The sequence below is a fragment of the Papilio xuthus genome, unplaced genomic scaffold (assembly GCF_000836235.2).
Source record: "Papilio xuthus unplaced genomic scaffold, Pxut_1.1 DF826945.1, whole genome shotgun sequence".
Lineage (NCBI taxonomy): Eukaryota > Metazoa > Arthropoda > Insecta > Lepidoptera > Papilionidae > Papilio > Papilio xuthus.
In genome coordinates, this window is record NW_013531704.1 from 3,447,869 (window position 1) to 3,460,214 (window position 12,346).

At 33.1% G+C, this 12,346-nt stretch overlaps 1 protein-coding gene across 3 annotated transcripts; it reads right to left on the reverse strand.

Annotated features, from left to right (window-relative positions):
- Positions 1 to 350: 350 nt before the first annotated feature.
- Positions 351 to 11,628, reverse strand: LOC106121523 (cysteine and histidine-rich protein 1). Of its 3 annotated transcripts, none has more exons than XM_013317226.1 (7): positions 11,516 to 11,628; positions 3,537 to 3,703; positions 2,949 to 3,117; positions 2,174 to 2,374; positions 1,717 to 1,822; positions 1,517 to 1,641; positions 351 to 1,055 (listed from the first exon to the last, which is right to left on the reverse strand). In XM_013317226.1, exons 2-7 carry the CDS (start codon positions 3,621 to 3,623, stop codon positions 961 to 963), a joined length of 783 nt encoding a protein of 260 aa, XP_013172680.1. In that variant the 5' UTR covers positions 3,624 to 3,703; positions 11,516 to 11,628; the 3' UTR covers positions 351 to 960. The 3 variants fall into 3 exon arrangements, with proteins under 3 accessions (XP_013172680.1, XP_013172679.1, XP_013172678.1); XM_013317225.1 differs by lacking the exon at positions 11,516 to 11,628 and adding an exon at positions 3,855 to 3,938; XM_013317224.1 differs by lacking the exon at positions 11,516 to 11,628 and adding an exon at positions 5,439 to 5,663 and having other exon boundaries at positions 356 to 1,055.
- Positions 11,629 to 12,346: the final 718 nt, after the last annotated feature.

Genomic DNA, 12,346 nt, shown 5'->3' on the forward strand with positions numbered 1-12,346 from the left:
AACACATTGGTACATGGCGGGATTCGAACCCAGGACCTGCAGTTTGCAAGTCAAGTGCTTGACCCCTGCGACACCGACGGTCTGAATCGACGGAAATGAAAAATTATTAAGGTTATATTTAGGTTTTTTGATTAAGGATAAAATAACAGGAAAGTCACTCAAGACGTTTACCTCTCGATGTAATAAATTATAACAATATTAGAAAATGAAATTATTTCATATCGTGAATTACTTATATATAATAATATTTCTTTACGTTAATGTAATTAAATTCCTTTTTGAAGAAATATAATATTGAATATTAAATATATCTATACTAATAATAGTCTAGGTAGGTGTAAATCTAGATGTAAGAATTCTCACTTTTTCAAATAAATTTTGCAAAGATATTCTTGTAACTTATAAGATTTTTTATAAACACCATTGTCGATATCATAATATAAATATTAAGAACTCTCGCGGATTTCTTATAATTCCAAGTAAGCTTGTAAAAAATGAGGACAGATTTTTTAGAAATATCTCTTTAATAACTCCTAGGTAATGTGTCTGTGAATACTTTTCGTAACAACATTTTGCTCGCGCGACGGTAATAAAAAAGAAAAGCCTTGTTAAACAAACAACGACATAAAAACTTTATCTTATTCTAACAAGAAATAAGAGGGGAAACTCAAACTTTCTTTGATCCGATGAAAGGTATTAAACTACATTTTTAGAAGCAACGAAAAGGGGATTTACCTTGTTCAACGGTTTCATAAAAATATAATTTTTCATATTAACAATATTTTGATATGAAAAAATAATAATTCTAGTTTTTTAATGACCTAATAAGTACCCTAGCACTAGGTAATTGTTAAGTTTTAGCACTTTACTTCTACTATACACACGACGTTCAAAGTATTTTATTACTATCAAATTAACACAGTAACTGGATGTGCCTAAATTGTATTTCCTAAGATTGTTTTAATGACTTTGATCCTTCACGTCTTCGTGATGTAGAAGAATTAAACTTTCACTTCCAGTAGGGCTTTCAAGCATTGGCAGATTCTCAACCTCACCTAAAACATACATAATTTCAATCAAAAAATATATATTTAGAAAATTATAATGCCAATTTACAAGTGATTTTAATACTAGAATAAATTTAAAGAATGATTTTGAAAATTTTGTAACCACATTTTTATCGTTTAAAAAATATTTTTGGTAATAATTTTAAAACCATCGTTTAAGACTAACTCGAGAATTAATATATATACAACTGAAGAACTTCTTTTATTATTCATTAAAATTTAATGCTGAATCTTATATATTACAAACTAATATTATAAATGCGAATGTTTGGATGTATGGATGGATGTTTGTTAGAAGGTATCTCCAAAACAGCTACATGCCTTTCGGTGAAATTTGTCATAGATAAAGTCTGGAGAACGCATAAGCTACTAATTCAGTTTTTTTTCTTTTTATTGCCGCACGTACGGAGTCGGGGGCGACAGCTACTTTTTCATAAATTTCAACTTACCAATTCGTACAGTAAAATTCATAGATTCGCTATCATCTAACATAGAAAAAACATTTTCCACCGGAATGTACACGTTCTGTGTGTGTTCCAAGAAATCAGCATCCTTTTCACACTTGCAAGGTCTCCTAAAAGATTTAATGTCACTTTTCTTATTTAAGTAATTTGTTTTCTTATTGTTAGCTTTATTGTAAAATATTTACCTGTAGACTATTCTCTTGCTCGGTATATTTGGTAAAAATATATCAACTTCGAAATAAAATTTATCCGCGTTATCATCGTTCACCAGAACAGTCCACATCATTCTACCTGGAATGATAACTTAATTGTAATACATTTTTTTTTGGTAATCTAGCGATTCCACTGGCCATCAATAAATTTTTAGTTTAATCGGAAGCTTATCTTAGTTTGTTGTTCAAAAGCTATATTCTTTATGGTACTTAATTATGGCATAAAATGTTACTAATATTATAAATTCTGATTTTTAGATGTACGCATGTTAGAAGATATATCCAAATCGGCTAAATAGGTCTCGCTGAAATTTGGCATAGATGTAGAACATAGTCTGAAAGATCACGTAGGCTATTAAACAAGGTTTATTTAATACCGCGCAGACGGAGTCGCGGGCGACTGTTAGAAATAAAATAAATAACATATTACCTCCCCTTTTATCATAGATTTGATAAACATTAAATACTCTTTCGTAACATTTCATTAGAAAATAATTAAGAACAGGCTCTGTTCTCTTTGCGTCCCATTTGTCCTTAACAGTTATAAATGGTAGTTCTGTCACTTTCTGTTTGTGTTGTTCAAAACAATGATCCATCCATTCACCAGCACGTCCTTCCCAAGAACAGTCACCTAAAAGAATTTAAATATTTAAAAAAAAATATTCAATACGTCATCATAATTTACCGACCTTGTTCCCACTTTATATTATGTTTTTTTTATATCATATGGTGGCAAACGAGCGAGCGGCCACCTGAAATCGCTAAAATAGCGAAGTGACCGTTGCCCATAGACACACGCAATTGCATATGCGTCGCCTACCTTTAATCGACGGAGGAGAGAGGATGCATGGAAAGGGAAAATATTTTCTCTCTCATCCGGAAATTCCACTTCCACTTCCTATCCTTTCCTTATAAGAAAAAGGATAGGAAGGGAAAGAGGACTAAATAAGGCCTCCGGGACGCACACTCATCAGACGAAACGCGGAATTGCTTCCACCTGACGCCTGTCTTCTGTGTGGTCGTGGTATTCCACCGGGCGAGCCGGGCCAATTCGTGCGAAGATGTTAAAGCGGGCTCTACCACTGTTAAAATATCAGTAATCTTTCAGTGTCATATCTTATTTCTCCATGAGAACACAGAGAAAAGTATATTTTTGTGAAAGAGTTTCTATAGTTAAAACATTCGGTTATAAAATTATTACTTACCATAAACACGTGCCATAAAACAATTTATTATCCTAAATTGACAGTGGGGAATGTGTTTCTCTAGCATGGGCAGGTTCGCGTGTTTCGGACATCCTGCATTCGTGCACGGGAACAGGACTTTATTCGCCAAAGACTCCAAAACAATCGGACGAACCAGTGAGAACTCTTTCTATAATAATAAAAATACAATATTTAATGTTTTACGTAAATATAAACTTACGTAAAATAGCGGTAAAATATAGCTGATAAAATATCTATGAGTCATGTCTTATTTTATTATAAAGTTACAATTTTAATAGATATTTAAGATAACACTCATCGGAAGTGAATAAATATTAAAAGCAAGAAATCACTGTTAAGAGAAATAATAAATAACAAGCTTCCTTTAAGAAGATTTCCAATTGTTTAATCTTACTAATATTATAAACGCGAATATTTAGTTTGATGGATGTTTGTTAGAAGGTATCTCCAGAACGGCTGCATGGATCACGCAAAAAATGTAGAATACATAGCCTACTATTGTGCAAATGGAGTCGCGAACGACAGCTAGTTTATCTGTAAATTATGATTAATATTGTATCAGCTTACCTTACACAGGTGACACTGATAACTCTTTTCAAAGCAGGGGCCGCACAAACTGTGTCCATCGACGCACAAATGAATCGGAGGTTTCATGTATTTTGCACATTTTGTACACGTCAAGTCTTTAATTAGGCTCTCGTAATGATCCGTTTCTAAAAGCGTACTAAGCACCACTGAAATTAAGAAACAAATACATAAAAATATCTCAATGGATATTAACAATTACATAGGTATTATTTATCAAAGCCAATAGTTTATCTTTACATTGATTTTCAAAAATTACAACAAAGGTTTAGTCGCGTTTAATTTTAAATTATGCAATACCATTTAAATTAAATTGCAGCATTTGCCGGTCTGGTGTAGTAGAGTTGATTAACTTTTAGTTTCGTACTTGTTTCGAGCTAAACTCATTATTAATTAATCTAAAAAAAATGATTACTACCATTCATTAATTTTTGGAATATACGCAAAATGTCAAAGAACACTTGAATGCATTTTACGATAAGTGTTTCATTTTATTGAATTAAAAAACTCATTTTCTACAACATCGTATAAAATATTCCCTTAAGTTTCAAAGCCCTTTTAGTATGTGTCGTTATTATACACAAGAAATATTAATACACGTGAATTGATATACTAAGTCAAATGCTGAAACTCGGCGATAGATCCGTTCGCCAATACATTCAGTTGGCAGTTTATCTGAGCGGTGCAGACGCACTCTAACGTCAATTTAAAATCTCGTGATACACAGACGTAATGCTACTTTCACACGAGTGCAGTAGAACAGAACTACTATTGTACGGCCTTACATGCCCCCGGCAAATGTGCGTTTAAATAATAGTACTATTTGGTACTACACTATACTGCACTCGTGTGAAACAAGCATAACGTTTTATATACAGACAACGTATCGGATACTAAAAGCTTTACAGCGATATTGACGTATCCGACTGCCAAATGTATTAAAACACAGTGCAGTATACTCTATGTATGTTTCTTTTGTAACCCACCCACAGAGGTTTTATCCCTTGCCTTGTTTAAAAAAAAACACATTTAAAGTCGAACAAAAAATATTATAAATGCGAATGTTGATATAGATGCATGGATGTTTGTTTAAAGGCCTGTGTAAAAATGTTCCAGAACGGCTGAATGAATCTCCTTGAAATTTTGCATACATATAAAATATAGTCTGGAAGAACACATAGGCTACTAATTATGTTTTTTTTTACTCCGTGTGGACGGAGCCACTAGCAACAGCTAGTACGATACCAGGTAACAAGCCAGGTTAGTTAATTATCCTTCCACTAGTTGGGTGTAAAGAAAAAATGCGTAACAAGATAGAAAACATCTTGTAAAATTCATGTTAAGCAAGCACTTATGTGTTCTGAACAGGTCATCGACCAACTTATTTATCGATGCTAACTCCTTTACTAGTAGGTCATTTGAATAAGGTTCTATATCTCATTATGACACAGAACTCTTATGTTCATTCAATTTATGAAAATAATTCCGGCATTTATAAAGGCTTAAAGCTTCTATATCGTATAAATTTAATTAAAAGTAAAGAATAAATGGAACAATCACTTAGGTACTTTATCGTGTTAATTATATTTCCGCACGATATGAAATTATATAAAAATATTTAAGTAGATCTCGGAGTAATTAGTACAAAAGAAAAAAGACAATTGAAAAACTATGTTTTGTCAATTTTAAATGAGAATTAATTTAATTTTATAATTTAAAACAATCCTTCACATTTTAATATTTTTTAAAATTAAAAAGAAAAAACCGAAGACATCACATTAAAGCGTAGACGCGTCTAAACGTGTGGCTGAACACAGTTTAATAAAACGAGACATTCTATCCAAGAACTATACAATGGATTTAAAAACTAAAAATGTTACTAACGCTTCCTCCCGGTGAGCGACGACGTAGAAGTCGACGACATGCCGAATATTACACGCACCACACTTAAAACGTTAACACACCGTCGCACACCGACTTCGAATTATTAAACAATTTTAGATACAAACGTATGAACGTAAATCGATTATTGTCTAATCGTTCAAACATTTTCAAAGATAAGATGCTAGAGTACATATCACGGTGGCGATTGCGATTGTGGCCGAGGTGTTGGCGACACTGGACGGACGGTCTATATTTAATTTAAAACGACAAGGTTACAGCTACGCTAGGGCAGAACCCGCTTCTGACCAATTACTAGAGAGTTCTTGGACAAATTAATTTAAAACTAAACCGTTTGCTGTCATGTTTTAGGTTCATTTTTGAAAAATGTATTCTGATCGGTTTTTTTTTTGCTGTTTTCTTTCGTGATGTTTCACATGTAGTATAGCTATTATAAAGTAAGCTGGATTGTATTGATTTTCTTGACCTTTTATTACGTGAATGTTAAGTAATAAAGTATAATGAATCTAGAACAAATATTTAAAAGCATCTTGGAATAAAATACTTAAATTGGAACTAGATAACCTTTCTTCACAACACGGTAAAAAAGAAAATAACTAATTAAAGACACATCTCTTTCTAATTCTTTTTCCTTTTCAATCGTAAAATAAACATACATTTTCAAATTGAAAAATGCATCGAGTGCTGTAACAGGGAGACGAAAATACGGACCAATTTTTTTACTACAAAAATTCATGTGACGAAAAATATACGGGTAAACTTTTATCTAAACTTTGTTACAGATATTTCGAAAATGTATTTTGTAAAATACTTAACTTAAAACAAGTCTGAAAACAATCCGTTTTAATAAAATACAAGTAGACATACTAAATATAGTATAAACATGAATTTGCACTACCGAACCATATCCTATAATATAATCCATATAAGGTTTATCCTCTTAAAAATATTATCAACTCCATTGACTATTATTACCAAAAATCGTCATTACCCACCTGCCCTTATCCCTACTTTTCCTCCTCCATACAACTTTATCAGCTGTCATATCTGAATCCACCCCCTTCTTAGACATATCGTCTTTCACAGAATCCAACCATACTTTATTTGGTATTCCTCTACCTTTGTAGCCATCCACATTCAATCTTTCTATTACCAAATGTAAGTCTAAGATTTTTAACAAATGCAGAGATTTTATAGTCAGTTAGCGATATTCAATTACTGAATAAGATACAGTTATCTGTAATATGAAACTTGCCAATATCATTATCTACATCGTTATGTCCGGGCTGGATTTTATCTTATACCTAAGTACATGTTTGAAAATAAAGATAACAATAGTATACTATATCTGATGATACATGATCCATGTAGACCATACTAGTTTATTTAGTCATTGTAACTTGTGATATGAGCATGAGGAGGAAGTAATCACATGTGGCAAGGAGAACTTCAGTTATGAGTGTCGAGGGGTACACTGACAAGGATAGGCCTAGGAAGATATAGATGGACGTGAAAGGTGATCAAGAAGAGATTGACTACTAGATTTCGGTCTGATCCAGGCCTCTTCAAAGTCAAAGTTGTAAAATTATTGTGGACGGATACATATATATCTTCGTCATGAACATGAAAGAAGTTATATATAAAGAAAATAGAGAAGATGTGTGTCTTTTTCTTTCTTTAAACCCGTATCAAACACATCAGGTTACCTCAACTTGTGTTTTATTTGTCAAATTTAAAATTTCGATGAAAATGAAATACTCAACAAGAATGCGGTACAACAAATTAACGATAACAATCTGAAAACGCCGCATTGTATTTACGTAAATCGATTATCTATGATTAAACTCAAGTACGTACGTCAGATGCACCCATGATAGTTAATCATGGACTAAATTCTAGATTATGTTGCGAGTAATTGTTTCTACATCATGTATATTAATAAAAGCATACCTATTTGGCTAAACCAAACATTAAGAAAAGCGTATTTATATACTAAGATTAGTAATTTTGTGATTTGTGTAAACGATGTTTTAATAAATTTAATTTATGTCAGGTATGTAGGAATTAACTATGTTTTTTATTGTATTTATCTTTGGGTTTATATCTTCCTATTATAAATCCAAATGTTTAGATGGATAGATGGATGGATAGGTAGACGGATGGATGGATGTATGGATGGATGTTTGTTAGAAGGTATATCCGGAGCAGCTCAACGGATCTTGAGGAAATTAAGTACAGATGTAGAAAATAGTCTGGAAGAACACATAGGCCACTTATTAAGTTTTCTTCTTTCTTGCGATTGGTTTCAATACAATTTGGTAAGTTATGTAAAATGTAAAATAATATTTAACGTCATTAATATTCATTAAAATCAGTATTTGTGTTTTGGAAAGATTGTGAGTATAAAAACGCGTAGTATCCTGACGCACCAAATTAAATTAATCGAAGCGGAACAAACGAGAAATGTGAGGTAATTGGCTTGAATTTCTGTGAAATAACTTGACAATGCGAAAACGGCTTCGTGATTGCAAGCCCGACACATTTCACGTGCCGATGTATTGACACGCACGGGCTCGTAATAAAATCAATAGCTTGCGGAACGCTACGCGCATAATACAATTACTATAAACACTCGATTAAACTTTTGAATAATGAATAGTGTGAAAGAATTATTGAGTTTATACAGCTTATTCTATAGATGGATGGTAGCTCGGGGGTTGAGCACTGCGCTTGTAATATACAGGTCCAGATTCGATCCCCGCCATGTACCAATGTGTTTTTGAATTTCATATTATGTACAATTATCCCACATTCTTATGACAAAGGAAACATCGTGATTCAATTTACACATATATGCAAAGAAATTCTAACATATGTCCCACTCATCTTCCCGCAGCCCAAACTGGCCTAGTGTAGTTGACAAAAGCCTTGTCACCCCTTTTTTTGTTTCAGAGGGGAATTCTTTAGACATACTCCGTGCCTCGGGGAAGGCACTGTAGTTATGTGGGATTCTCTCCCCGAATGGGAGCATCCCCACTAAACCCCTCTGTTCCCTCATAGACATAATGTGGGACGCCGCAGGATTGTGTTAACTTACCACCGCGACGCCCCACTGACCAGCCCGAGAATAGGGCTCCTCAATGCGCCCCCAATGGGGCGCTGCACCCGTAGGCGCTCCTCAGAGACGACACCGTGCAATACAGGTTCAGGATGGCCTTGTCACCCCTAACTTGAGTAGGATTCGAGCCCCTCGTGTATATTAGTGGACTAAGATATCGACAGCTTCCTATACTTTAAGCCCCCACCTTACCAGAATTATGGTTTACAATGAAAGGCATACCAAACCCTAATATGTGTGTACAAGCCAATATTTCCATAACTTTACTTACTTTTATTGTTTTATTTTTATTATTTTCTTTAATTTTGCGTAGACTTTGTAGTAACATTATAAATACACATAAAACAAAAACGAGTTGAATGAAACTATTGAAAGAGCGAAATACCCAAAATTTGCCTAATCATTGTGACCTACTCGCCTTTGATAATTTCGTACAAGTACATTTAAATTGTTCGAAGTCAAAAAAACAAGGAATGATATGCTTTGAACCGAAGCAATCTCATTTGGAACTAAAACTGTAAAAATAATGAACGAACATCTTCTAATTATTTATTGTGATTTGTTGAACGTAATAATACAGTTAAGGAAATCGTGACATTTATCTCACACGATTCTTACACACATTTACTTCATGCATCTACGTAATGTGTACGGCTCAAAATTTTAAGAGAAAAGAATTTACTACGAATTATTTGAAGTATAACAATATTTGTTTAATAATGCTAGAAAATGACATAATAGATGCTACATTCACGACAATGATGTATAATATACAAACTGTATCGATTTATGGTCTGTTAAATATTTCTTTTTCCAGGAGCGGCGTTAGAGTAGGGCGAGGTGAGGCGACCGCCCAGGGTGCCGGGCATAATCAGGCGCCACAGGAGCTCCTGTGGCGCCTCCTAAGGATCCTATCTTTGGAAGATTTCCCTACGACACCGAATCTCGCCCAGGGCGCCGGAAATGCCAACGCTGTCTCCCGCGACTCAGTCCGCACGGAGTTAAAAAAAAAAACTTAATTAAGCCTATGTATTCTTTCAGATTATGTTCTTCATTTACGCTAAATTTTTGCGAGATCCGATTAGCCGTTCCGGGGATACATTATAACAAACATCCATCAAACCATCTAAACTTTTATAATATTAGTAAGTGTGTTCAACAGAATAGAAGAGAAAGAAAAAAATCCAAAAGAAAGAATTCGACCAAACGGGAAAACCTAGTTTAGTTTAAGATTTAAAAATCATGTTTAACATTACATCGCTTATTTTTAAGAGATAGGCAAATAAAAAATATTTTTGCAGTCGTACAAAACAAATATTAGATGAGTCAGATAAACTTGTTTTTTACGAAACTTTATCTACAGTAAAATGCGTTAAAAAAACATACGTCATTACATGATATTGTTTGACAGCGTTTTTACAAGGGAAAAAATGATGATATAAGGGCCAAATAATAGCATGTAAATTAATCGGCCCTATTCAGATTCTGCTACGTCGAACATAGGGAATATTTTTACTAAAAAAAACGTTGTGGTGATAATATTATTATATTTCATTTATTTGATTTGATTTAAAAATTAGATATAATCATATGAATAAAAAAAGTAATACTTAACTTACTTGACTGTCCCGTCAGAGACAAAACTTTATTGTATTCAAAATAAAATTCAAAGTATTTGTTAGAACGCCTCAAGGTCTATCCAACAATTCTTCAGGCAAAGTGAAGATAAGCCTCCAGATACCAGATTTTAATTGAACCCAGTGGGCCCCTCGCTTGCGTGATACTTCTACCGAAGCTGTCACTGCTTCCATAGTCGACTATATGATGTGTATAGCGTAGCGTACACTTATATTAAAAACACATGAGTAATGGTCTAAATCTCAAACATTCTCTGGAAAGAACGGAATAATCGTAATGTCTGCTTGATAAATTAAACACAAACCTTTCTTATTCAAGGCATCAAGACAATAACTGACAAGGAAAACATGTTGATTAGGTGGGAATACAAGTATGTATAAATCTAGAGAAGATATGTATACAAATTATATCAATCGGAATGTTGTCAACATGTCGTTAACCTTTTAAAAATAAATGAACAGAAATAATGATAAGTACATATTAAAACAATTTAATTATTAATACCAATTACTTTGTAATTTAACTCTTATACAACGTTCTCACATTTTAACTAAAACATATGGCCTTGTATTATCATATAAAATATATATTTGAGGTCAATAAATTAGTTGATAAAAGCGCACACGAGGGAGCCGCAGTGTCCCCGTAGTCTACAAATGAAACTAAAAACAACGTGTTATCAACCATCTATTTATAACAGAATCAACAGATCTTAAGGAGTCTGACACACGTGGTTACTATGGAGACATTGATCTCCGCTAGCTATTCTTTTCATCCAAACGTACTTTCGATTATATTATGTTTAATAGGAAACATCTTAGAAAGAATGTACTCGAACAAATAACTACACTAAAGCTAAATTATATTTTCAATTTAATAAATAATTTTGAGTAGTATTGTATTGAGTAAGTGTTTTAAATAAACAATCAGAAATGCATTTCTTTGCGTAGAAACATCGCATGATATTCGTAAACATATGCATTACAAAAGTAGCACCAAACATAGAGAAATAAATATAAAACAAAACTTATTATGTGTTCCTCCAGACTATGTTCTACATTCATGCCAAATTTCATATAGATGTATTCAGTCAGTCTGAAGATACCTACAAATAAACATCCATCCATCTAAAGATTCGCATTTATAATATTAAGTAAGATAAGAACCCATAAATACAATTGCAATTAGCCTAGTATAGGGACATGTACCATCCAGTAAGGTCATCAATACACTTGATAACCGTATTTGATGACACCTCGAGTCTAGAGATACCATTAGGTCTATTAAAATTAAATGTTCTTACCTTTGAATCACAATTATTCGCTTTGTTTTTTATGATGTTTCTTTATTGGAATGCTTGCTGTGCACACACCCTAACGTCTCGAGGCGACCGCTTGTTGTTTTGAACTGAATGTCGTACAGTTGTTATAATTGACACAGGTTATCAATTCTATTTAATGAGAGCTATCAACAGACTTCTACACTAGACGGAACTCCAGTTTCACAGCCGCCACGTTAGAATAAACAATTGTTAAGAAATTCAAAATAAAAATGTGTTTAATATCAAGTATAAAAATTCAATGGATTTTATACGGAATGTGTATTTGTTCGAATGTGATGAGTGGTGAAACATTAATTATAAATATGGTTGTCAAAGAATTGTGCAGTAGATCTCTTACGAATGTTATATCAATTCTCTGTATTGACAACCCTAGCGATGGTGATTCTCTGTCGGGGATCGAATCGAAAGGAAATCGAGTAACTTTTCCTAGTGAAAGGTATAAGAGAAATTACATAGACGAATGTTGCCTTCGTCCATGTTCTATATCACAACTAATGGAGTACTGTCCGTAACGTTCGTGAACTTTTGAACAAGACCATGAACAGTTTTTTTTTTTATAATGTGGTACTTTACGTGCTATGAATGTAGCTGACCGAAGAGACTACGGTAAAAATATTATTCTCTTATCTAAGAGTATAAAAGATCTCCATTTATTGTTATTTGTAAAAATAAGAAAAGATAAGTGTGAAGAAAAGTAGCAACACTAAGTAATGTTAATTTTAATAAAGAACTAAATTTTCATGTTTGACTTCTAGTACTGATTTAAAGTATTTGTAAATTGTTAATACTATT

Coding starts and splice junctions, on each gene's coding strand:
- LOC106121523 (XM_013317224.1), bottom strand. CDS start 5,478: ATGTCGTCGACTTCTACGTCGTCGCTCACCGGGAGGAAGC. Junction 3,118..3,536: donor ATCAGTGTCACCTGTGTAAG/GTAAGCTGATAC, acceptor TTATTATTATAG/AAAGAGTTCTCACTGGTTCG. Junction 2,375..2,948: donor TTTTATGGCACGTGTTTATG/GTAAGTAATAAT, acceptor AAATTCTTTTAG/GTGACTGTTCTTGGGAAGGA.